The 26,282-nt window shown below is 43.6% G+C and overlaps 1 protein-coding gene across 1 annotated transcript in view; it reads left to right on the top strand.

The window, feature by feature from the left end:
* FLT3 (fms related receptor tyrosine kinase 3) overlaps positions 1-21,021 on the top strand; it is a 44,948-nt gene extending 23,927 nt beyond the window's left edge. The window contains 13 exon segments of the mRNA XM_064140126.1: positions 4,716-4,822; positions 5,858-5,969; positions 6,912-7,087; positions 9,117-9,311; positions 12,834-12,944; positions 15,940-16,093; positions 16,452-16,582; positions 16,957-17,101; positions 17,411-17,537; positions 18,220-18,331; positions 18,743-18,842; positions 19,199-19,304; positions 20,317-21,021. Of these exon segments, the coding sequence (XP_063996196.1) occupies positions 4,716-4,822; positions 5,858-5,969; positions 6,912-7,087; positions 9,117-9,311; positions 12,834-12,944; positions 15,940-16,093; positions 16,452-16,582; positions 16,957-17,101; positions 17,411-17,537; positions 18,220-18,331; positions 18,743-18,842; positions 19,199-19,304; positions 20,317-20,451 (1,711 nt within the window). The 3' untranslated portion in view covers positions 20,452-21,021.
* Positions 21,022-26,282: the final 5,261 nt, after the last annotated feature.

The following is a 26,282-nucleotide window of genomic DNA, read 5'->3' as shown; positions in this document are numbered from 1 at the left end:
GAGAAAATCTTTTATAGTAAGGGTGGTGAGATGCTGGAACAGTTTGCCCAGGGAGATTGTAGATGCCCCTGCCTGGAGGTCTTCAAGGCCAGGCTGGATGAGTCTTTAAGCAACCCAGTCTAGTGGAAGGTGCCCCTGCCAATGCTAGGAGGGTTGGAACCAGGTGATCTTCCAGATCCCTTCTAACCCAAACCATTCTATGAATCTATGTACCTATGAATATTTTGTGCTCTCTTTGTGTTTTTAAATTGTGGATGGGCCACATCATGAAGCTAACAAAAGGCACTCAAACATTCATTTGCTTTTCAGCAGCAGTTTATGCTGCTAGAATCACTTTACTCTCTATGCTAAAATAAGCCTTTTGGCAAGTTATGCACCTAGCAGCCCTTGAGTTTATATGCACCTTGCAGCCCTTGAGCTTGTATGTGCATTTTGCCATTCCCTTTCTTTTTAACATCATTTCTCAGTTACAGGTCTGCTTTAGTTTTCATACTAGATTACAAGTTCTACAAGTTCCACTTCCATCATCTTGTTCTTGACGATGCTCCCGGTGTCATTTGAACTGTTTGAATCAAGTGCAGGGCTCTGTAGATTCCCAAGACACTCTGAGATCCGTTTGAGTGTGCCTGTGCCACAGAAACATAACGTTCTGCTCGTTACCCAGGTCATGTGTTCTGCTGCTGCTGCAAAACATGTTTTGAATCAACCTGTTAGTTATCTACCTTCTCTGTTGCTTCCTACAGCGAAGTTCTGGCATGAATCCTGTTTAAGGCTAATGTTTTCTCCATTCCCTGGGCTTTCTAATTTCTTGATAACATTATCTAATTTCCTTCAGAGCTGCTTTCAGAGTAGTCCCATGGCTTTCAAGGTAACAGCTATTATTTACTTCAATGAAAATAAAGCCAGGGTGCATTTTTAGGGTTTCACCTTTAAAACCAGGCAGTACCCACACAGGAGCTAATGTGACTGCAATAATTTCTTCTCTTGTTCTTAATACCTCTCTTGGCATCTGCCTAAAGCTATGTCACAGATTTGATTACATGGTTTATGGTTTCTTTCCACAGTATTTTGGTGCACTTAATTTTATTCACTTGCTTTTCAAGTCGTCTTTGCAACAAACTAACCTGTCCATCTGCATTTGGTGGTGTTTTGGTGTCAGCCCTTCATGAGGTTCAGCGACATCTCAGTTCAGATTAGTAAATTGTCATCTCCTGGCAATGGCCACAGGAACTCTGTTCCTGCTGATAAAGTGAGGGCTATCAGCAAACTGTGATAGCATTGGGCGGGTGTTGGTGACTAATCTGCAATGCCTGACATGGGCTAGGCAGATTTGTTCTTTTTGGTCAAGACTGACTTTAGAAATGGAGTCTCAGGGGATATCCATGAGCATTTGCTCATTCTTGTCCAATAGGTATCGCCCTCCAGCTGATAATGCCAGGTTGATCTGCTTTGCAGCTGGTATGGACCTCTTCTCACTGCTTCTAAGGGCAGGAGCCAGTGCTGCTTGGATGACTTACAGCTAGTGTGAAGTCAGTCCAGATAAGAACCCACAGTAACAGTTTTGAGACCTTTTGAAATAGCTTAAGTAGCCCTTGTTAATCGGTAAAGTGCAGCTCTGTGTGGCCTGGGATTTATGAGTCACTGCAGATAGCCTTTGCAGCCCAGAAGCAGCAATTGCTGAGTGCTGATCACCACCTGCTGGGCGGAGGAAAGTCCTCCCTGTGTCTCTGGAGCAGCATGTCCTGGGCTGGTTCAGTCGCTGCCACTGCTGTGCCAGCCATGGCCATGGCCGCAAGCACTTCAGCTGCTTCAAGCAGATGAGCGTCACTATGCCATGGATTAAATAACTTTCTTTTTAATGTGTATTTTAGGTAGTGATGCATCACATTTATTTACCATTCTGTTTATTTTATGGAAAAAAGCAACTACTAAAATACATTAATATGGGGATTATTTAATCTGGCAAGTACATTTGTGTGTACAAACACCCCCACAGCTATCCAGTTTTGGTCAAATACTACCACTGGATAGTTATGTTTCACCTGAGGAAAAGGAGCAGAGGTAGAAATTTCATGACATTTGAAATCCTCAGAAGCAGCAAAGGGTGAGGAGGTCAGAAGACTCTCCCTGAAAGCTGTAGCACCACAGATTTTATGATTTTAAAGCAGGAGGATTTTTGAAACAGACTTTAAAAGGTCACTGAATACCTCAACATCTTGCAAGTCTGGTTTTGAATGTTTTAGTTGACTTCTGTGTAATCCCCTCTCCCAACACTTCTACTTTCATCCTTTCATATCCCTTTTAATTTCCTTTTTTTTTCTTTATTTATATCATTTCCTTAGCAAATTGTTTGTCCTGATTATAGATCATACTAGATTTTATTAATTAACTCTATCACATTCCTTAGATTTTAACTTCAAGTGCCAAGGATTCATTTCTTCTACCACTTCCTTTACTTGTTTCCAGACATTCCTTCAGGATTTCCATTTTCTAATTGCTTTTGTTGTCTTTGTGTTTTAACACACTGTTGATTTTCACTTCCCTCATATGAGTAAATTAATTTTCATACACAGAATGATCTCTGTTAAGTTAATCATATTTATGTCATATACCCTTACATTTAGAATTATCAAAGATACTATTTTTTTATGGTTTATTATTTCATGAGGATTTAATCATTTCACTTTAGAATTCCAAACAGCACTATGTGATTTGTGGTTTGCCTGCCTTCGACAAGGCTGACAAGGCCAAAGTGGGAATGGTTTTGGTTATAACTACTGCAGAAATTGACAAAGTTATAAATACATAAAGTTATATAAATAAAATGCAGTTGACACAAATGGAGTTGCAGACACTAGAGAAGGATGGCATGCATAGGACTGAATAATTCTATTTACTGCAATTTCACAAAAGGATACATGTGACAGATGACAAAATGAGTGTGAGAGGATTACACACTGTAACTCTAAAAAGGCAAATCCTGTAAATACATACACAGTGTAATATGCAAGACAAGTGAATAATCCTGTGTTCAACATGAAGTTATATGAGCTGACCCATGCCATTGTTTCCAACATCGTCTCTATATCCTCAAAGTTTCCCAACATTCCAAAATATTCATTTGGCCACTAGAAAAGTCAGCAGAATCTGCAAACACAACTGTGAGCCTATTTTACTATTGCTATAGTCTCAGCTTAACACACTCATGGCGCTGCTTTCAGAGACTTGAAACATAAACGGTAATGATGAGCAACAAACATCTTAAAAATAGACTCAAAACCACTGTTTAATAAATAAAACAAGTAGGTCTCAGAGTTTTCACATATTGCTGCCTTAATTCTTCTTCCCTGGGGCACTTCAAGGCAAGGTTGGACGTGGCACTTGGTGCCATGGTCTAGCCTTGAGCTCTGTGGTAAAGGGTTGGACCTGATGATCTGTGAGGTCTCTTCCAACCCTGATGATACTATGATACTATGATACCATGAAATTCTGACACAGCTTAGCAGAATCTGGTTTAAAAAAAGTCCCTTAGCTCAAGAATGTCTTCAAGACCATTTCAGATTAAGACATCAAAAAGTTGAAAACAGTGTGGAAGTGGTGTCTGACTCAGAAGGCAAAATTGCCGGTGGCTTTGATGTGAGTTTTCTTGGTTTAGCATTGTAAGGTGATACTTAGTTAATTTGTATGTATCTTACTTAATGAGAAACACCTTGCTTGTAGTTATCTACATTTCTGGCTACAACTCACTATTGCTTTCTCTTACTTTGCAGATTACTAGTATATGCTGTCCTTTTTCTGCTGTATGTTGTCATTTTTCTGTCTGCTTCAACCACCTGGTAGGCCTGCCTTTACCAGCCAATTTTGAGGCTTCCTACCCAGTTTTGCTTGAGCAGTCAGCTAAAACTTCTGCCCCCAAAATGCTTAGTCAAAAGGACAGAAATAGAATCTGTAAGATCATCTGTTCACTTCTCCCTGCCTCATCCTATGGCACATAAACCAGTGACTTAACATGTCAGTCATGCAGAAATCTTTAAGTTTCCATTGTTAGCTTCTGCCCAGGCACTTGTTAGAGCCCTCCCTCACCATCTACATTGTCACAAGCCATTTCCTGCCTGCTTTGAGTCCTGGTTTGCTGTGATCACCATTTGGGTTAGTAGAAGGATAGCCTTCCCCCTGCAGACATATCCTGATGCTTTATCTCACTGATGATGAACTTCTGCTGATGACCTCATGCCTGAGTTTCCCTCAAGTGCTTCCATCTGGAGAAGCTTATCTTATGTGATTCTACCTGGCATTGTTATTTCCTGATATTGCTTATCATATCAGCTAGAAATTCCCACCAAAATGCTTTGGAGAGCAGAGAGATCAAACCTTTGCTGGTCTTAGCATCTGTGCCAGGATGTATTATATAGCTTGTCTTCCCATGGTTTGACAACAAAATCACAGCCTGACAGCTCACATGCACCTCAGGAACTATGAGGAAAATTGCATCATGAAAACAGCACTACAGGGAAAAAAAAACTATCCTCCTGTATGTATTTAAGTAGTTACATTCAGGGGTTTCTATAATCAAAAATAGCTTAGTCTGGGTTCCTCATTAGAAGATGTTGAATTGTTTCAAACGTATATATACACACGTGAGCCTTAACTGCATTCAAACTCTCTTTTCAAGCTGGTCTTTTGTCTTTCCCCCCCTCCTTTTCTTTGCTCTACAGCATTTCATCAAAATTCTGCAACCATCAGCACCAGTCTGGGATATATGTATTTTATGCAGAAAATGATGATACGGTGGTGACAAAAAATTTCACTCTGTATGTGAGCAGTAAGTGAAAAAAACAATCCCTGGGAAGGTTTAGCAAAGCGTGAGGCACTGCCACTGGTATAAATGCATCTAATAGGTTGCTTTTCCCTTGATACTCTCCATTTCATTTGCATTGATTTATTGTTCAAATTAGAGGAGCACAAGGCAAAAATGTGATTCTCTTCACACAGGTGCTGGGTCAGAGAATTGTGCCAGCTGCTTGTGGGTCAAGGATGGAGAACAGAGGAAGGAGGAAGAAATTACCAGTGTTTTCTCTTCCTTTTAGTCTACTATAAAGAGAGAGGACAGAGTATGAGAAATTAGTCATCTACTGAGAAGATTGGTGCTTCTTAAGAAAACCACAAAGCCTAGGAGCTCTGTAGAACGTAGTGACTGCATTCTAACTACGCAGAGCTGAAGTTTATGTGACTGTTGGAGACCACATGAGATACATAGCGAGAGGAAATTTTATCTTGGTCAGTGTTAGCTTTCTGTGGTGTGCTCATACAATATTTTAACTAAAGGCATTTGTGAGCTAGTGCAGCATGCCTGCAGACCCTTTGCTGTGTGATCACGATGCATGCACGTGCACTGTCTTGCCTGGTACTCCCAGGTATCTCAGTTCTGTCACATAACTGCAACATCTCACCCCTGCCCTAGGTTAGAAGTAATCATTTATTGTATGTTATTTATAAAAGGAAGCACATTTTCTATGAACCAACAAGCCAGAGCTAGAGTGTCAGTGGAGTCCAAGAGACAAACACTCTCCAAGTCAGAAAAGCAGAAGACTTGTAAGTTTGGCCCTGCCACTGTTTAGGTCTGGCTGTGTGTGTACAGAGAAGTCTTCTCTCTTTGCCTTGCCCACACTGCCACACCACAGAACCGAGGTGTGAGGCTGGAGGAAGGAGGTGGTCTGAGGGCTGCATCCAGCTCTCACAATGACGTGAGCAGATTATTTTGAGAGCACAGACGTAGATCTGTAGCACTGTCACATAAATGTAAACATTTGGGTCGCTGATGTGCTGACAGATATTATCTTGTGCTACCTTCTTGCAGGAAAACCTGAAGTAACAATGCAGTTGTTTTTCAACCAGATCTCCTGTGTCGCTGACAGTCACCCTGCCTCATCCTGGATTTGGAGGAAATGTCCCAAACTGAACTCATCCAGGTAAATAATTTTCTCTCTTCTTGATTCATTGAGAAAATCCTATCTGAGCTATCCTTCATTAAATCACAGTATCACAGTATCATCAGGGTTGGAAGAGACCTCACAGATCATCAAGTCCAACCCTTTACCACAGAGCTCAAGGCTAGACCATGGCACCAAGTGCCACGTCCAATCCTGCCTTGAACAGCCCCAGGGACGGTGACTCCACCACCTCCCCGGGCAGCCCATTCCAGTGTCCAATGACTCTCTCAGTGAAGAACTTTCTCCTCACCTCCAGCCTAAATTTCCCCTGGCTCAGCCTGAGGCTGTGTCCTCTCGTTCTGGTGCTGGCCACCTAAGAGAAGAGAGCAACCTCCTCCTGGCCACAACCACCCCTCAGGTAGTTGTAGACAGCAATAAGGTCACCCCTGAGCCTCCTCTTCTCCAGGCTAAACGATCCCAGCTCCCTCAGCCTCTCCTCGTAGGGCTGTGCTCAAGGCCTCTCACCCTAAACTGGGGGGCCCAGAACTGAACACAGTACTCAAGGTGTGGTCTAACCAGTGCAGAGTACAGGGGCAGAATGACCTCCCTGCTCCTGCTGACCACACCATTCCTGATGCAAGCCAGGATGCCACTGGCTCTCTTGGCCACCTGGGCACACTGCTGGCTCAATGAAGACTCTAAGAGACTAAGTGTAAAATGCACCCTTGACTCTTTGTACAAGGCAACATAGTTTCACCAAAACTGGCAAAATGACTCAGGTTTTTGACTGGCATCAAACAAAGTTTAGAAATATATGTCTGTCAGGCTCTTTATGCTGAAATAAACACCCCTGGGTTTATAACAACAGTTGGGTGGTTAAAATGTTCAGTCTTTCTTTCAGCCTATCAAACTTCAGGGCCATGCAGGGACTGCATTAGTTACTGCGAGCTTAATTAATTGGTCATGATTTCATTAAAACAGCTGTTATGGCTGCCTCTTACCCAAGCCACTAAAGTCAGTGAGAGTGTTACCAGTAAAGTTAGTGAGAGTGTTTCCATTTCCTCTATTCATTTGGGATGGTGAGTCAGGCCTCAACGTTTCAAGAGTTGCTGAAACAGCTTTGAGCTGGTTTAAGAATTCTGCAGTTGTTCCTTTAGGTATGCTAAAGAACTAATAAATCCACAGTGCAGAGTACTGTGTGAAAATAGCTTTTGGAAGATTGTGGTTAAAGCTCTAAGCATTTTAACTAAACTAAAAAAGAGAAATTGTGACCATTTTTTCACCCACACCTCTGAAAAGCCTTCCTAACATCAATCTGTTTGTGCAGAAACTGAAGAGGAAAGAAAATATCCAGTTAATGAGCTTAAAACACTCCCAAACACAGCTTTCTGGAAAGGAAGTGCTGTTACATTTCTTTTCTTGGCAGCTTTCAAATGTGGGAGTTATCATTATGTGTAGAGCTGAATAAATTTTGTTTATTTACTTCCTTATTTATTTACATGGACAGTAAATTAGGCAGTAATCTGATGAACTACAGAAAAGTTAGAACTCAAAATTACCTCTGTGTGAGCTTCCTTTCCCTTGAGTGTGTGCTAGTTTGAAGCAGGCTAGAATGTTTTGGTGAGAAGAACTAGATTACAGGCTGTGAAAGACAAACAATGGTGATGTCTACTTCACTCATAGGCTTGCTGAGATGTGTAAGAACAAGAATCCAAACATAGGTAAGGCACTTCTGCTTGGGGCATTGCCTGAGCTGCATTTCTCTCTAGCCTCTCTGCTGTCTCTCTGATTAATCCACTTTGCTTCCTAACCCCCTGGCCGAAGCTCCATTCTTCCCTGGGACTGGGGCAAGGTTGAGAGGGGCAGGGGGAAGGTGAAGGGGCGGTTGGGAGCCCCTCCTGTGGACTCAGGTGTCTGGGAGGGGAGCTGTGTTTCTCTATTACCTTTTACCTTGTATATTTCTGTCTATGAATGTAGGTACTGTAAATATCTGCTTGTGTATTGAGCTAAGCTGTAAATAATAAGCTTCATTCAAAATTTCCAGAGCCAATTGAGTCTAATCTGGGTGATTTCCAAAGTGTGGGGGGCAAGTAACACCCAAACCATCAGAGTGTAACAGTCTCTCTACATATCAGGTCTTAAATAAGTCATTAATACACAGAACCACAGAGAATGGGGAATAAACAGGAGGAGTTAGAAGCCCAGGTGCACTCAGGGTGCTATGATCTGGTGGCAATTACAGAGACCTGGTAGGACAGCTCACATGGCCAGAATGTGATCATGGATGGCCATGTCCTCTTTAAGAAAGACAGGTCAACAGTGATGTGGTGGAGTTGCTCTCTACATGAAGAAGGAACTAGAATGTATCAAGGTCTGCCTAGGGGAGGATGAGGAGCAGGTAGAGAGTTTGTGGGTACAAATCAAGGGGCAGGCTAGCAGAGCTGATACAGCTGTGGGTGTTTATTACAGGCCACCTGGTCAGGATGAGGAAGCTGATGAGGTCCAGTCAGCTGCCTCTCAATCACAGGCCCTGGTTCTCATGGGGGATTTTAGTTATCCAGGCATTTGCTGGACAGCCCACTCAGCCAGTCAGCCACAGCCCAGGAGGTTCCTCCAGTGCATCCATGATAACGTCATGATGCAAATGGTGGAGGAGCCAACTAGGAGAGCAGCACTGCTGGGCCTGATACTCACCAACAAGGAGGGTCTAGTTGAAGCAATGAAGGTTGAGGGCAGCCTTAGCTGCAGCGATCATGAGATGGTGGAGTTCAGGGTCTTGAGTGGTAGGAACAGAATATCTAGCAGGATTACAACTCTGGATTTCAGCAGGGCCAACTTTGGCATCTTCAAGCAATTACTAGCATGGGACAGAGTACTACAAGGCAAAGGGGCCCATGATATTTGGTTAATATTCAAGAAATACTTCTTCCAAGAGTATTCCAGTGAGTAGGAAATCAAGAAGGGGAGTCAGGAGACCTGCATGGTTAAGTAGGGAGCTGCTGAGCAAAACCAAGTGGAATAAGAAAGTCCACAGATTGTGGAAGGAGGGACTGGCCACCTGGGAGGAGTGTAAGATGGATGCCAGAGGATGCAGGTAGGCTACTAGGAAGGCTAAGACCTCATTGGAATTCAATCTTGCAAGGCAGGCCAAAGACAACAGAAAGGGCTTCTTCAAATATATTGCAGGCAGAACCAACACTAGAGGCAATATAGGCCCCCTGCTGAATGGGATGGGAGCCTTGGTGACAGAGGATGCAGATAAGGCAGAGTTGCTGAATGCCTTCTTTGTCTCAGTCTATACTCAGGAGTCCCACAGCCCTGAGGCCTCAGAGGAAGACAAGGTTAAGGAGGAGGCTTCCTTGATTGATGGGGATGGAGTTGGTGAGCACTGGATTAGTGAGGACTGGGTTAGGGAACAGTTAAGAAAACTGAACATCCACAAGTCCATGGGTCCTGATGGCATGCACCCATGAGTGCTGAAGGAGCTGGCAGAGGTCATTGCCACACCACTCTCCATCATCTTTGGTAAGTCATAGTGGACAGGAGAGGTGTCTGGGAATTGGAGGAAGGCAAACATCACTCCAGTCTTCAAAAGGGGTAAGAAGAAGGACCCAGCTAACTATAGACTGTTCAACCTCACCACTGTCCCTGGAAAGATAATGGATATGGATAACCTGCACTTAGCCATTTCAAGGACAGGAAGGTCATTGGGAGCAGTCAGCATGGTTTTACAAAGGGGAAGTCATGTTTGACCAACCTGATAACTTTCTATGAGGATGTAACCAGGTGGATGGGTGATGGAAGAGCAGTGGATGTGCTTTACCTTGATTTCAGTAAACATTTGACACTGTCTTCTACAGCATCCTCACAGCTAAACTGAGGAAGTGTGGTCTGGGTGATGGAGTAGTGAGGTGGATTGAGAACTGGTTAAAGGAAAGAAGTCAGAGAGTTGTGGTCAATGGGACACAGTCTAGCTGGAGGCCTCTAACTAGTGGAGTTCCCCAGGAGTCGGTACTGGGACCAGTATTATTCAGTGTATTCATCAATGAAATGATGTGGCCATTGAGGCAGAGGAGGTTCCACGTGAACCTGAGGAAGAATTTTTTCTCTGTGAGGGTGACAGAGCACTGGAACAGGCTGCCCAGAGGAGCTATGGAGTCTCTCTCTGGAGATATTCAAGAACTCTCTGGATGTGTTCCAGTGTGAACTGCTCTAGGTGATCCTGCTCTGGCAGAAGGCCTGGACCAGATGATCTTCACGATCCCTTCCAGCTCCTGGCATTCTATGATTTTTATGATTCTATGAATAAACCAGGTTGGAAAAGACCTTTGAGATCACTGAGTCCAACCTATCAACTAACACCTTCTAATTAAGTAAACCACAGCACTAAGTGCTTCATCCAGTCTCCTTTTAAACATCTCCAGGGACAGTGGCTCCATCTCCTCCTCAGGCAGCCCATTCCAATGGGCCAATCACTCTTTCTGTGAAAAGCTTCCTAATGTCCAGCCTAAACCTGCTCTGGTGCAGTTTGAGGCTGTGTCCTCTTTGTCTGTCACTGGGTGTCTGGGAGACGAGATCGACCCTCACCTGACTACAACCTCCCTTCAGGTAGCTGTAGAGATCAATAGGGTCTCCCCTGAGCCTACTCTTCTCCAGGCTGAACAGGGACATGTTCCAGCACCTCAACATCTCTCTTGAATTGAGGGGCCCAGAACTGGACACAGGACTCAAGGTGTGGTCTGAAGAAAGTCAAAATGATTATTTTACCATGCCATTTACACTCAGAGAATCATATCCATTCCATTGGGGAAAATACTTCAGTTTCAAGGAACATGCTGGTGCACCTAGGCAGAGCTCTTGCAGCACAGTTTTCCTTTGTCACAGACAAACAAACTTTTTTGTTTTCTTGGCTACAGCTGACAAAAGCTGCAACCACTGAGAGAGGCTGAGCAATTATGTTGAAATCACAGTGGAATACGTGCTTAATACTTATGCTTTTAGAAGCTGCCAGAATAGAAGGAAAGGTGTCATATAATGCTTTCCTAACCGCCAGTGTCTTGGCCTTGGCTTGTTAAGTGAGTTCCTGGCTGAGCCGCGGAGCAATGCTCCAAGTAGATTGTGCAGACCACTCACTTGTAACAGGTGCTCTGGTGCCTAGAACACATTGTTTAGGAGAAGGCACTGAAAGAGAGAGGTGTGAGAAGTGATGGGCTGAGGCATTGCTTACTCCTGTTTGTACTCACCAAGTCCAATCAGTGGATCACACCAACAGCTCTCTCTGAGCACTTAGATTTACTAACTGGAGTGGCTTTTTTTGTAGTGAAAACCGATGACAGAATTGCCCAGCGCTTAGCACCTGCCCAGCATCTTGGTTTGCACATGGCTTCTTCTAATTTCCAGTGCAGAGAGAGCTCAGGCACCAGAGGACTGCAGACTGACCAAGCTGCGTAGGTTCTCCTTGTACCTTTAGCTATGCAAACAAGCTCTAATTCAATGGGTCATAATATGTATCTCTTAAAGTTGCATTTTCTTCTTGATGACACAAAGCAATTTCTTTCCACACCTCCTTATGAACCAGGCTTCTTAAACTCCTGACCCCCTGCTGCTTTGCTCTGGCCTCTCTATCAACTGTCTTCACCTCTCATAGAATAAATGTTGTGAAGTGAAACTCCCTAGCAGCAAGCAGAGGAGAGGTGCCTCAGTCCTAAACACCATAACTCTGTTGATACATGACAGGATGAGCTTCACCTCGAGTACTGTGTTCAGTTCTGGGCCCCCCAGTTTAGGAGGGACATTGAGATGCTTGAACATGTCCAGAGAAGGGCGACGAGGCTGGTGAGAGGCCTTGAGCACAGCCCTACGAGGAGAGGCTGAGGGAGCTGGGATTGTTTAGCCTGGAGAAGAGGAGGCTCAGGGGTGACCTTATTGCTGTCTACAACTACCTGAGGGGTGGTTGTGGCCAGGAGGAGGTTGCTCTCTTCTCTCAGGTGGCCAGCACCAGAACAAGAGGACACAGCCTCAAGCTACGCCAGGGGAAATTTGGGCTTGAGGTGAGGAGAAAGTTCTTCACTGAGAGAGTCATTGGACACTGGAATGGGCTGCCCGGGGAGGTGGTGGAGTCGCCGTCCCTGGAGCTGTTCAAGGCAGGATTGGACGTGGCACTTGGTGCCATGGTCTAGCCTTGAGCTCTGTGGTAAAGGGTTGGACTTGATGATCTGTGAGGTCTCTTCCAAACCTGATGATACTGTGATACTGTGATACATCAGCTCCAGCAACAGCACTCTGCTCACCTGTGTGCCCACACAGTCCCTTCCTACCAGCACTACCATCCAGTTCTTTATCCCTCTTCGCATGTGCATCATCTGTATGCTTCCTTAATCTACTGCTTTGAAATTGTCTTTATGCAAGTCCACCTCAACCATTTTAGTTCACATTTCCAATCCACTGAGATCATGAGGACTAAATTTATGGTGAAAAACAAATCTAAAGCCATTGCTGAAACACAAGATGGGCTTAGTGATTTGATTGCAGCAAACTGCATGCCCTATGACTGCTCATACTTTTTTTCTCTCCGAAGATTTCTCTCCTACAGGGCTGACTGTCATTTTTCTTTGCTTGTGAACACCTTAATACACTGTTGTCATTCCTTGCCAGCCCAAGAATGACAACTGCTAACACTTTATGGCTGTTTTTCCAAGCATTCAAATGATCCACACTCACAAACGTTTTCTTTCCACCTTAAGCTAAATCTTTCTACACTAAGCAATGATTTTTTCAGATGTTCCCAAATGTACTGTCAGTTCAATGAACTTGAAATGAATATTTTTGTGAGACAAAGCATCACAACCATTTACATTTTTTATTTGGCTGGAGATTTCCAAATCTCTGTTATTACTTTTACAGAAAAATCTGATGCTTCAGAAAAAGATGCTCTAATGTCTGAGCTGAAAATGATGACTCATATTGGAAACCATGAAGATATTGTGAACTTACTAGGAGCTTGTACTGTCTCAGGTAACTTGTGGAAAGGTACCAGTTAAAACTTCCAGACTAATAAGGGCTCCTAAACAGTAAAGAAGTATTTAAAAATGGATTTCTGAAAGCAATATTGAAAACATTCAAGCCATAATGATTGTTTATTATTATTAATGCTGCTGTTCTTTTCTTCATCCCTATATCCTGTCTTTGACCAACTAATTTTGCTGTTCTGCACTGGCCAAAATGAAATGAAGAATAACTGAAAGTAAAGTTAAGGTTGTGCATGTGTACAGAAATGTACTTGCATGAAGTGGTACAGCAGCCCTTCCACAGAAGAGGTTTTTCTACTGCAGTGGTAATGGCACTGATGTGGGCTGATTTACTAGGTGAAAAGGGAAAAAAATCCTGAGTGTGAAGTACTTTCATATCCACATGATTCTGTTCACGTAAAAAAAAAGCTGTCTCTTTTTCTCCCCTCTCCTTTTCTTTTTTTTTAATCATGTTGCTCACCAAACAGTGAAGTTTTGGAAAGAAATGGAAAATTACCAGAGGCCAGACAGGAAAGAAAATAAACAGTAAAAGAGAAGAAAAGGGGTGAAGAAAGATGAGGAGAGAAGCAAATCATGAAAAGAGAGTCAATAAGACAGAAAGAACTAAACGAAGTTGGTGTAAGATGAAAGAGGCAAGATGTTCTCACTAATTAATTATTGTGGTATCACTGAGCCAGGGCACGTGGATAGGGCCGGACCCAGAGAGTGGTGGTGAATGGTGCCACATCCAGCTGGCGGCTGTCACTAGTGGTGTCTCTCAGGGATCTGTGCTGGGCCCCATCCTCTTTAACATCTTCATAGATGATCTGGATGAGAGCATCGAGTCAGTCATCAGCAAGTTTGCAGATGACACCAAGCTGGGGGCAGATGTGACTGAGTTGGAAGGCAGAAGGGCTCTGCAGCGGGACCTTGACCGCCTGGACAGATGGGCAGAGTCCAATGGGATGGCGTTCAATAGCTCCAAGTGCAGGGTGCTGCACTTTGGCCACAACAACCCCATGCAGAGGTACAGGCTAGGGTCGAAGTGGCTGGAGAGCAGCCAGACAGAGAGGGATCTGGGGGTGCTGATTGATACCCACCTGAACATGAGCCAGCAGTGTGCCCAGGTGGCCAAGAGAGACAGTGGCATCCTGGCCTGCATCAGGAATGGTGTGGTCAGCAGGAGCAGGGAGGTCATTCTGCCCCTGTACTCTGCACTGGTTAGACCACACCTTGAGTACTGTGTTCAGTTCTGGGCCCCCCAGTTTAGGAGGGACATTGAGATGCTTGAGCGTGTCCAGAGAAGGGCGACGAGGCTGGTGAGAGGCCTTGAGCACAGCCCTACAAGGAGAGGCTGAGGGAGCTGGGATTGGTTATCCTGGAGAAGAGGAGGCTCAGGGGTGACCTTATTGCTGTCTACAACTACCTGAGGGGTGGTTGTGGCCAGGAGGAGGTTGCTCTCTTCTCTCAGGTGGCCAGTGCCAGAACAAGAGGACACAGCCTCAGGCTGCGCCAGGGGAAATTTAGGCTGGAGGTGAGGAGAAAGTTCTTCACTGAGAGAGTCATTGGACACTGGAATGGGCTGCCCGGGGAGGTGGTGGAGTCGCCGTCCCTGGGGCAGTTCAAGGCAAGGTTGGACGTGGCACTTGGTACCATGGTCTGGCCTTGAGCTCTGTGGTAAAGGGTTGGACTTGATGATCTGTGAGGTCTCTTCCAACCCTGATGATACTGTGATACTGTGGTTCCTGTCCCAAGAGCTCCCCCTCTGGGCACTCCAGCAGTGGATAGGAGCGGATAAGGAGACTGAAGAACAGATGGCTTCATGGAAAGGGAAGATGTTTACCTAGTGTTTTGTCCATATCATGAGTAATAACATCTGCCACTGCAAAACGTGACAGATTTTCTGCCAGATATTTATTACATCAGGAAGACTAAAGAGAACAGTTAACTCTGGATTCCACATCAACAGGAATACTGTCATGCAAAAATATTTGAGGCATAAGAGAAAAGCAACAGTTTGGTGGTGGCCTTAGCAGATTTGAAACTATACAGGGCTGCCACTGCCTTCTGGAAAATTTGGCAGGGTGTGATGGTGTAGGCAGGAGAGCTGCAGGGAAAACCAGTTTAGTCTGACTGTGTAGGTCAGGGACACTTTCAGCCTTACATATGTCCCACGTTCAGAAACATTTATATGGCTCTCAAAACATTCGCATCTGAAAGACATTGCAGACTCTTCATAGTATACTCAACCTTGTTTGACAGGGGCTCTCTGGCACAAATGCTCCAAATTCATACTCACTCTTTCTGAGCCAGAAGTGATGAAAGCAGTGTAAGACTTTGCAGAGGTGATGTGTGACCTCTGTGGGCTCTCTTTGGTCCATTTGGTCTGTTCCAACTGGCTTGCCAAGCCTGCCTGGCTGGGAATTGGAGATACTTTTCCTTCTTGAGAAAATGGCCTGACCAGTACTCCACTCAAACACATCCCCTTGTAAAGTCTTTCCCTCCTATAGGTACTCTCACACTTGGGTTTCAAGTGACCTTTGTGAAAACAAAAGTATTTTTCTAGGACACAAAGGGAGTGCAGATAAATGAAAGAGGGTAAGTCAAATGATACCATTGCACCGTCAAGATAATTAGCAGGGGTCATCTTTTGCTTGGATAGTGTATGGTTTACACAATATGTTGCATCTTTGTAGCTCATGCCACCCTCCCCAGTACCATTAGGTATTGGGAAGAATGTTTTTGCCTTCACAGGGATTTGCAGTCCCACATGGAAGATGCACTGCAGGGAAGAATCAGCTAGGCAGACTTTCCAAAGGAGCATTACAGTCAGTAATTGCCATCAATTAACATGCCCAACAGTACCAATTATCTGTCTGGGAAGGAAGATGCTTGGGATGTTTAATACAGATTAATCCTGGGAGAAGATGAGACATTACTAAGGCTTTAATGGGGAGTGTGCTATAAATAGCAAGATGCATTTACATTTCAAACTATTTCAGGACCAACCTACCTGATATTTGAGTACTGTTGCTATGGTGACCTTCTGAACTACTTAAGGAGCAAGAGAAAAAAGTTTCACAGGACACTGACAGATCTTTTTAAACAGCATAATTTCAGTTTTTACCACAATATCCATTTGGACCAAAATTCCAGGTAAAACATTCAGAAACAACGTAATATTTTGTGCTGCCACTGTCTCTTTTAAGTTGTGTTCTCAGCTGTGCTGTAAACTAGTGAAATGATTGAATTATTGAGAATGTGCCCTCACATACTTTAATAAGCAGTGCCTTGGGAGGAACTGAGATTTGAGTCTCCCTATGATGGACTTCTCACTGGACTGCAAAGACAAGCAATCACTTGTTTTTCTTTCCAGTTTTGAGAAGACTCTTGAGTGTGCCCAGATTTTTAATGGCAGTAATCTATCATGCCTTTTAAGCTGCAAAACAACTTGTGTATAGAAAATTATGTAATCCACTCCATGTAACCTTTGGAAATGTATCACCTGCTCCAGGAAGGGAACTCACCTGAAGTATTGTGTGAATGCATCTCTATGCAGAGAGGATGAATCTGACACTGCACAAAGAAGTCAAAATACAAATGTGACATCTGAACCAAATGGGATTGTGCTGTGTTCTGAGGAAGGTAACACATCAATTGCTTTTATCCCTGGTAATTCTGTTATTATTGTATTTACTGTATTATTGATCTAATCAAACTAGGTTCAGTCACACAGGAGGTCCATCTCTATGATACACCTCTCTTACCTCCTTGAATAAATTTTGATGGAATAGGGTTCTACAACACTTAAGACCAGAGGCTGGTGGTTCTGGTCATGGTATATATAGTATTTGAATATAAAAATACTCTTTCCTTTATTTTGTGTCAGAGAAGAGAATGCAAAATAATGCCCTTTGAAATGTTGTTATTGGTTGGAACACAAGAAAATTCTTGTAACAGGCAACAGAATTGACCAGAGAGTGAGCAAGCCAAAACTCACACTCCATTATTTTTTACAGATGAAACTAAGCATGAAAGCAGGCAGATGGACAAAGAAGAGGATTTTAATGTGCTCACTTTCAAAGACTTTCTTTGCTTCTCTTATCAAGTTGCCAAAGGAATGGAGTTTCTCAAGTCCAAATCGGTATGGCAAAGGGTAGCAAAGTGTTTCAATTGAATTTATGGCAAAAATACATCAGTCTGTAAAAGGCAGACTGAGGAACACAGACACACACTGGCATGCTTGAACTGTACCTCCTTACCCATCTTCATGGCAAGGACTGGATTGCAGTGTTAGACATGGCCGTCAGAAAGAAATGGCTGCATACTCCTGCCTGCTTTAGCCTTGCCATAAGCAACCTGGGACAAACAGTCCAGCTTGCTCCTTCTCCAAACTAAGTGAAAAGAGGAAGCAATTCAGAGAGCTATAGGAGAGTCAGGGGAATTACCTCCTTATGATATTGAATGCTGCAGATCATTAACACTTCTTTTTTTCGCTGCCTGGAATATATTGGTGACCCATGGAAAAGTGGTGAAAATATGTGACTTTGGCCTTGCCAGAGATGTAGTAAATGACTCCAACTATGTTGTCAGGGGCAATGTAAGTTCCTGAGTGCACTTTTTACACACACATACACACACACACACACACCATTTTAAGAATAAGAAACCAAGAAACTGAAGGTTTTGCTTTTCAGAATCTTTCTTAGCTTTATAGATATTCATACAAATAGTTCAGAAATCTCACTTTTTTCCTGACTTTGGCAAATTCAGATTGTTAGCTTGTAATTAACCTAATTAAGTGAGTATTTTCTAAGGCACACTAAAATCCGTTAATGGAGAATGCTGGGAGTTGTTTGCTGTTATGGACAACAGCATGGAGCCAACAGCATACACCAGCTATATAATGAATGGGAGAGTAGATATGCCCATCCAAGCTACTTATTCTGGAAGTTAGAGCAGGGAAGAAAGCTCTTAGAGGGCTCATGTCCTTCTTTAAAAAATCATCTAAAATGGATTAGTTAGACTGGTTCCTTAGAAGTTCCTTGTGGTAGGTAAGAGAGGTAGGAGTTGATTCTGTTCTCCAGAACTGAGTGAGCTCATGGACCAAACTGGAACATTCTTATTTGTCTCTTTAAGGAAAATTGAAAGGAGCTACTAAGAGAGGCCCAGCTTTTTATTCAACAAACATGACTTGATCCTACTCAAGCAGTGAGAGCTACAGTGAATCATGTAGGAAGTGAGTGTCACAGCATGACCTGGCCTTCTTTCCATCTGCACAGGCTCATTTGCCAGTTAAATGGATGGCTCCTGAAAGCTTATTCGAGAGGACATACACAATGAAGAGTGATGTGTGGTCTTATGGAATATTATTATGGGAAATATTTTCTTTGGGTATGTTCTGTAACACAACAAAAGTCTACAACTGCCTGAAGGGAGGCTGTAGCCAGGTGGGGTTGGTCTCTTCTCCTACGCAACCAGCAACAGAACAAAGGAACACAGTCTCAAGTTGTGCCAGGGGAGGTCTAGGCTGGATGTTAGGAGGAAGTTGTTGGCAGAGAGAGTGATTGGCATTGGAATGGGCTGCCCAGGGAGTTGGTGGAGTTGTCATCCCTGGAGGTGTTGAAGCAAAGCCTGGATGAGGCACTTAGTGCCATGGTCTAGTGGACTGGATAGGTCTGGGTGCTAGGTTGGACTGGATGATCTTGGAGGTCTCTTTCAACCTGGTTGATTCTATGATTAAAAGAGAACTGCTTGGTTTTAGCAACTTCTGAATTAACACGTACTCTCCAATATTGTCCCCAGGTGTAAATCCCTACCCTGGTATCCAGGTTGATACAAACTTCTACAAATTAATACAAAATGGATTTAAAATGGACCCACCATATTATGCTACAAAAGATGTGTAAACCTATTTTTTCTGAGCGATGCACAGAATTTGCATTTTCTAGGTCACTGTTTGTATTACCTTTCATTTACTGCACTTTGCTCCCAAAAATTGCATAAGGTGAGACGTTCTAACTGTGAAAAAAAGGTTGCTTCTCATCTAAGCTTTGTCCTAAAGCAGAAATGATCAACAATATGTATGTATGAAAGAACTAATTTATTGTCTATACTTACATGTGTCTTCCTTTCATAGGCAACTTCTTGTTCTCAGATTAAAGACTGATTCTCACTCAAATTCTGCACTTGTATGTAGTCACTTACAAAGTTCAACATCTAACATATTTTTACACCTCTTTAAACACTTTTATCCTGCAGCTATGGTGTGATGCAGTCCTGTTGGGCACTTGACTCCAGAAAAAGACCCTCTTTTTCTTGGCTGGTTTTCTCTCTTGCTTCTCAATTGGCTGAGGCAGAAGGAGCAGTAAGTAAATACAGAAAAAAGAAAAATGGTTTGGGATTGTTTGTTGGGTTTTTTTGTTTGGTTTGGTTTTGAGGTCTTTTTTATATGTGTAGCCTCACAGATCTCAATGAGCTGAGAAACAGTGTTCTGGTTTCTCAAGGTACAGCCCCATGCTGTGAAGACATTGCCATTGCCTATGGATCTATGTAAGAATTAGGAGAGATTTCCTCTGACATCAGAAGGAATTCTAACCTCCCTGGTGACGATTTCTTTCCTTCCACTGTCTGCACCATGACTCTGGAAGGCTGAAATCTCTCAGTCTGTTCTTTGAGAGCACGATTCTCTTGTACAGGAGCCAATGCAGTTGACTTTGGTCATGCTGCTGCCATGGGAGGAGAGCTGAGCCTGGACCATAAAGGGCCACCATTTGTATATGCTGCCATGTCCTCTCAGGTGGAAGGCTGTATGTCATTCTTAAAGGTCAAAATAATAAACAGGATGTAAGGAAGTATATTCTATCCTTACCAGACTGTGGTCTCTTCCTCATAGAGGATAAGCAACTCATTTCATAACTACCAGTTCCTACCTGGGTATCCACTCTGGGCTAGACACTATTTCCCAGTGCAGTGTCCTTGCAAACCACTTGGAATGTTGAGAGATGTGAATGACTCTTGTCTTTGCAGCCCTGAGCCTCTCTGCAGGATGGTAGATTGGCAGAAGCTGCCAAGAGCAGAAACAAATTAATGAGCAACTTCAAAGCACTGTATCTGGGAAAACCAAAAATCCTCCTTTGCAGTTCAGTCCCCTTCCATGATCAGGACCTTTTTGGCTGTATTGGATACATCTCATTTAAGCAGTTGTCTGGACTCTGTCTGGAGTCAGTAGGAAGTAACAGGCAGATGCGAGCATGATTTTCCCTCAGGAGAAGGTGGACTGTACCTTACAACTGTCTACTTCACAGGGAGAAAAGCAGTTTCCCAAGTACAATGAGTAATAACAGAAGATATATTTTCTTTCTTCTCCCCAATTCTAGATTTACCAGAATATTAAGAAAAATATTTCTACACACAGTTGCAGCATCAAAACTAAACCATATGTAAGCAGGGATGAGGAATTTCTGCCTTCCCAAACAGCACTTCAGCATGAGGACTCTCAAGTTGAGAAGTAATCTGGGTTCTGAATTTGATTTCAGTGTTTTCATAAACTCTGTGTAGCATCAATGTTTTGAATCACCACTAAGAAAAGGAGATATTACCAGATGCTGCTCTATGCATATTTCTTATGGACTAGTCTGTCTTTATGTTACTTTGACAAGAAGATGCAATTAATTTCATAGAACTCAGTGAACATGTCTGTCTCCAGAAAGAAGTAATGATCATTTTTACTGTTTCTCTACAACTGGGTATCTCTTTTCCAGGTTTTGTGTAAATGGTGTCTAATCAGTACATTCAGACTGCTCTTGCCATATTGCAAGCAAACACAAGAAAATCCATGGCTTTTTCGGTCAGTGTTTACAAACACAGACTGTGCACTGAAAGAGAAATGGTGTTATCTCTGGAAGTGCTACTCACATTTTCATCTCCAGAAGACAGTGAATGTTGGAGTAGCCAACTTCAAATATCCATTTTTTTAAATATCAGCCTTGAATTATAAATGTGATTGTTTGTCACAGTATCACAGTATCACCAAGGTTGGAAGAGACCTCATAGATCATCAAGTCCAACCCTTTACCACAGAGCTCAAGGCTAGACCGTGGCACTTGGTGCCAGTATCCAATGACTCAGTGAAGAACTTTTTCCTCACCTCAAGCCTTATAACTCTCTTATCCTGACCAACTCAATTGCTGTAAAGTTCCTAACAGATGACCAGTTCCAGTGAATTAATTTCATCAGACTTTAGGTCCTCAGGTGGTCTCTACCTGAGGTCATACAAGCTACATTCTGCATGGGCTGATGAAAGCTGGTGAGTGAATCCTTTCTATCTAAAATAAGTATCTGAAACACACAGGAGGGATGATATTTGGAGATTACTTCTGCCTCCTCAGTTTAGATAATCCATGTGGCAGTCTCCAACTAGAAATCTATATTGAAATGAATTACAGAACATTCCATACTTTGGACACTACATGTTTTAATATCAAAATACTTGATTTTAAAGAAGCTGTCTCCTGTAGCAATTTAGGAGTGTAGTACCATCATTCCCAATTCCCAGAAGTCAGCCTACATAAAATCCTGCTGTAATAAAATGAGAGTATGCCTCTCTAACTTTGTCCCAGACTTCCAGGACCATAACCAGAGGCTTAATGAGTTTTTAATATAGATAAAAAGAGGTTTTTTTTCATTATAAACTTTGGCAGATCTGTAAATGCAGCTTTCACAACGACTTAGACAATGCATTGGTCTACATCATATTGGTTAATAATTTCTTTCTTTTTTCACATTGTATAAGATACTAACTGTAGTTAGGATTTGCAGCGGTGAGTGTTATAAATGGATAACTGTTTGGACAAAGTATGGCATCACATAAGCAGAGCTGCTCTTTACTAACATGGCCTGAAAATAATTAATGTCATACAGCAATATTGTTGTTAATGTTGTTGAATTAGCAAGGAGTCATTGATCTTTTTAATCATGTATAGACTGCTGAAGAATAATTTGGAAATATAAAGACAGAAATAAAACTTTTGCCTTGCATTTTATGGAAAATACATGGCTTTCAACATGCTCAGAACACAGTTTCAAAGTGTTCATCAATGAGATGCCAGCGTTCAGCACCAGTAACACATAGCCTGCGCCAGCTGGAAAGGAGGAGTTGAGTGTCTTGTGAAGACAGGAGTTTTCAGCCTTCAGAGTTAGAGGGGCACAACACTGAAGTAGCTGCATCCAAGCCTACCTGGCCCTGAAAAGTGAGCAGATGTAAAACATGTAAGGGAATTGTGACAAAAGTTTTTTCACCAGATTAAAAAAGGCGTGAACAGAGGTTGTCTGGCTCCATCGTTGTTACTGAGCTGAGATTCAACAATATAAAGGCAAACAGAGAACCTTGGAGCTAAGACAAGCTCTTCGTGAGGTACATGTTAAAAGCAGGTCAGGCAACATGGCACTCAGTTAGGAAATACAATTGGAAGAAAGACCCTCCTGTAAAGGCTTCATGGATAGATGAAACCTTGTGCATCTACTTCTCCACACAACAGAGAGGAATGGAACAGAGCTACAGGATGTCTTCAGTGAAAAATACTGCCTTTTAGGAACGCCCTTCCTTTCAAAGAGTCTTTCAGTGCATGGTCCAGCCATTTAGCTGGTGCACTCTTCAGGTTTGTGCAGGACCACAGCTAATATTTCAAGAGCAGTTTCATGGTTTTTGAAGGAAAACGCTCACGTTTCTCTTGTTAGGATCCAGATCCCTAACCTGTCCCTCCAGGACTAGGTTTTCTGGAGAAAGTTCCAAGTTGCTCCTGCAGTAGGCAGAGTTAAGCTTGTTTGAAGACCCCCTAGCAGAGATGTCGTTAGTCTAAGCTAGATGCATTGGGCAGAAACTGTCCAAGATTCGACAACCATTAAACCGGGAGAAAGGGGAACAGAGGAGCTTGAGCTCATTTCAGTGTTCGCACTGACAAAGGACACTGGCACTTTCCTTATTATCAGTAACAAAGAGCAAGAAATAAATACTTGACAACCCAAACTTAAAGACAAGGTGCGCTCGGAATTGGCTCTGATTTTCTTTCCCATTTCCCTACCAAAGCACAACACGGAGCCTGCACCTCGGTGCGGAGGAGACCTCCCCGTGGTGCTCGCAGGATGGGATTGTCCCGGGAGACCGCCACCCGTGTCCCACTGTCGGAGCTGGCACTAGGTGGAGCTCCGCAACCGCGGCTCTCTCCGGCTGTCGGGCACTCCAGCGCGGAAGCAGGAGGTGGACAGGGGACAAGGAGCTGGGCTGGTGGTTAGCAGAAGGGCCAGCCCCTTTATCTGCACCAGTGCTACCGGAGCTCCACCAGGGGAGCAGGGCTGGGCATGGTAGTGCTGGACAAAAGGAAACTGCAGACAAAACCTCGTAGCGCTGCTGGCATGAGCCAGGTACTATCAGAAACTAGCCAGCCACCTCCCTCAGTGTTTCTCCTGAGCGACTGTGCCCGTGCATCACAAGCAGCAGATACCGAAAATAAAGAAGGCTTTCCCCATCCAGTTCGAGAGAAACTAGAAATGCTTCTTGGGTACCCCTCACCCTCTGGGTTGAGGTCTCTGGGAGAATCTACAGCTAATTGTGTGTTGAACAAGTAATACAGAAGTGACTATGTCATGCAGGCTAATATTGCCTTTCAGTCCAAGTGTTTTATCTGTGCAAAGAAATGAGAGAGGGGATGGTCAGGCATTGGAATAAGTTGTGCAGGGAGGTGGTGGAGTCACCACCCCTGGAGGTATTCAAGAAACACACAGACATGGCACTTTGGAACATAATTTAATGGTCGTGGTAGTCATAGGTTGACAGCTGAACCCGAAGAACTTAGAGGTCTTTTCCAAATTAAACAATTCTATGGTTCTATTAAGAAATCCAAGATTGTACTTGCTACAGAGCTATTTGCACCTAGTCTTGGGTTTTGTTGCTTTTGGCATTTGTTTTTTGTTTGGGTTTTTTTGAGGAGGTTTTTGTTTGTTTGTTGGGGTGTTTTTTTGGGGGGGGTTGTGGCTTTTTGGAGTTTGGGGGGGGGTTGTTGTTTTTGTGTTTGTTCGGTTGGTTGCTTTGTTGTTTTGTGTTCTGTTAGATTTTGTTTCATGTGTTTTCTGTCTTTTTTGGGTTTGTTTTTGTTCTGTTCTGTTTTGTTTTGTTTTTTAAGAGGCCACCTGTCTACTGGAAAATATCTTGAGGGTGCAGAAGTCAAGACAGACTGGCGGTAACTGTATTAGAGCATTCCCCATGCAGCTGGGCATACCAGACCTCAGTCCCCTTCTCCCAGATATTGAACTAGATCAAGTACCCAGCAGCACTGGGCTCATTTTTCCCAGATAAATGAACTGTCTCTCTATCTCCCCCTCATCAATGGGTAATTAATTAGACCATTCAAAGTAAACCAGCTTTTTCAAAAAGGCAAAAGAGACCCACACAGATCTGTGACTGAGTCCACAAATCAGTTTGGAAAGAGGTGGAACCCAAGCCTGGCTCCTTCTCACCCTTGGTGAGCATCCCAACACTGATGTGGTTGGGAAGGAGTCCCTTCCAGCCAAACTGTCTGAGACCTGGGCTAGATTCGTGTTTCCTGACATGCTTCATGGAGATGAGATAAACAATAGAGATCCTTGGATTGGGAATCCTGTGTTACAGATCACTGCCACAATTCAAGTGTTTAGGACTTTGTTGGAATACTGGCAGAGCAACACTCCTAGCAGAAACCTAGATGCCTTGTGGTACACTCTGGATCATATCTCAGCTGAGAGGGAATTTTGAAGATCCATGTTCTGGAGAGAGGTGAAAAAGTGGTGGCCACTTCCACATAGGCCACCTCCATAGAGAAACATGAATATTGGGCTGGAATTCTATTTGTTTAGATGCTGCTTAGTTGGATGAAAATGCATAGGACATATTGATAGTGACCCACTACTCTCACCATATGATACCTACATACAATCACAATCCTTTACACCACAGATAGTTTGGCACTTAGCTGTAGCTGCCCATATGTGTCCAGAGATGCTTTTCCTCAGCTGCAGTGGGATTACTCTCACACAGCCTTCATGTACTACGCTGTAGAGGCATTGCTGTCTTTCTGATTAAAAGAGACTGGGAGTTACTTCTAATGACAACCCTCCAGTCCTACCAATGTCATGACATTCTCATCCTCAGAAGAGGATTGGAGGCTTTAGATCCTAAAATGAAGGGGGCATCTAGCTCTAGTTTTCCACCCTATTTATCCTGGAGAAGTGACTACCCTTCTCTTCTGGAGAAGACTGAGAGGAGATGCTACTGTTCTCTACAACAACCATAAAAGGTCTAGTGATGTGGGTGTTCATCTCCTCTCCCTAGTATCAAGTGGCCTCAAATTGGGTCATGGAAGGTTTAGATTGGATATTAGGAAAATTTTATTTACAGAAAGAGTGGTCAGGTACTGGAACAGGCTTTCCAGGGAGGTGGTAGTGTCACAGTCCCTGCATGTGTTCATGCATATGGCACTGGGAGACATGGTTTAATGGCCATGTTGGTCAATGGTTGGACTCTATCTTAGAGGCCTTCTCCAACTGAAACAATGATGTGATTCTATCTGATGTTGACTAGGATCTCCTTTGGAAAGGCCTCCTGTACCTGGGAGTGTCCTGGGTGGAGAAGGGCTGTGGAGACAAATTGAGTCAGAGCCAGGGCTGATCCCCAGGAGCTGAGCCACAATGCCACTGGCCAGAGGATGGCAGTGTGGTCCAAAGCTGAGATTCTGGCCCTGCCTTTGACTTCTTTGAGGTCTCTCTTCAGGCAGGGGGAGAAAAAATAAAATTTAAAAAAAAAGTCTTCTCTGCCCTCTGCCTAGTTCCTAGAAGGAAGTAGAAGACAGATAGGGAAGACAGCCAGGAGCAAATGAAAGGTGATGGAGAGCAGTCAGACACCATTTTCTCCTTGTTTGTTCAGGAGGGAACAAGTTTGCCCAAGGAGGAAGAAAAATCTGCTTCCTTACAGCCCAAGAATAAAGAAATATCCTATGTGGGAGCCTCAATCTGCCCCCTGTCAGGCCATAAAAGTGCTTGGCACTGGCCTGACTTGGCATCCCACATTGCCTAGCTCTAAATATTATCCACAAAGCACCACAGTGCTGCAAGAATGTGAACAGTTAAAGCCTTTGAAACCCTCAACCTCGACAAATTATCTTTGCAGGCCAGAGTCACCCCATTCCTCTGCTGACTGAACAGATTTCCTGGATTGAGCCCACTGCCAAAGACAGGTGGAGGGGGTGGTATGAGACAGCAGTTCCACACTGTCTTACCAGGGAAGGCCCTAGAGCAGGGGGAGTAACTCCACAGG

This window comes from Pogoniulus pusillus, chromosome 3, assembly GCF_015220805.1.
Source record: "Pogoniulus pusillus isolate bPogPus1 chromosome 3, bPogPus1.pri, whole genome shotgun sequence".
Lineage (NCBI taxonomy): Eukaryota > Metazoa > Chordata > Aves > Piciformes > Lybiidae > Pogoniulus > Pogoniulus pusillus.
The sequence above is the reverse complement of the archived record's forward strand: the minus strand, read 5'-3'. Positions and strand labels throughout refer to the sequence as shown.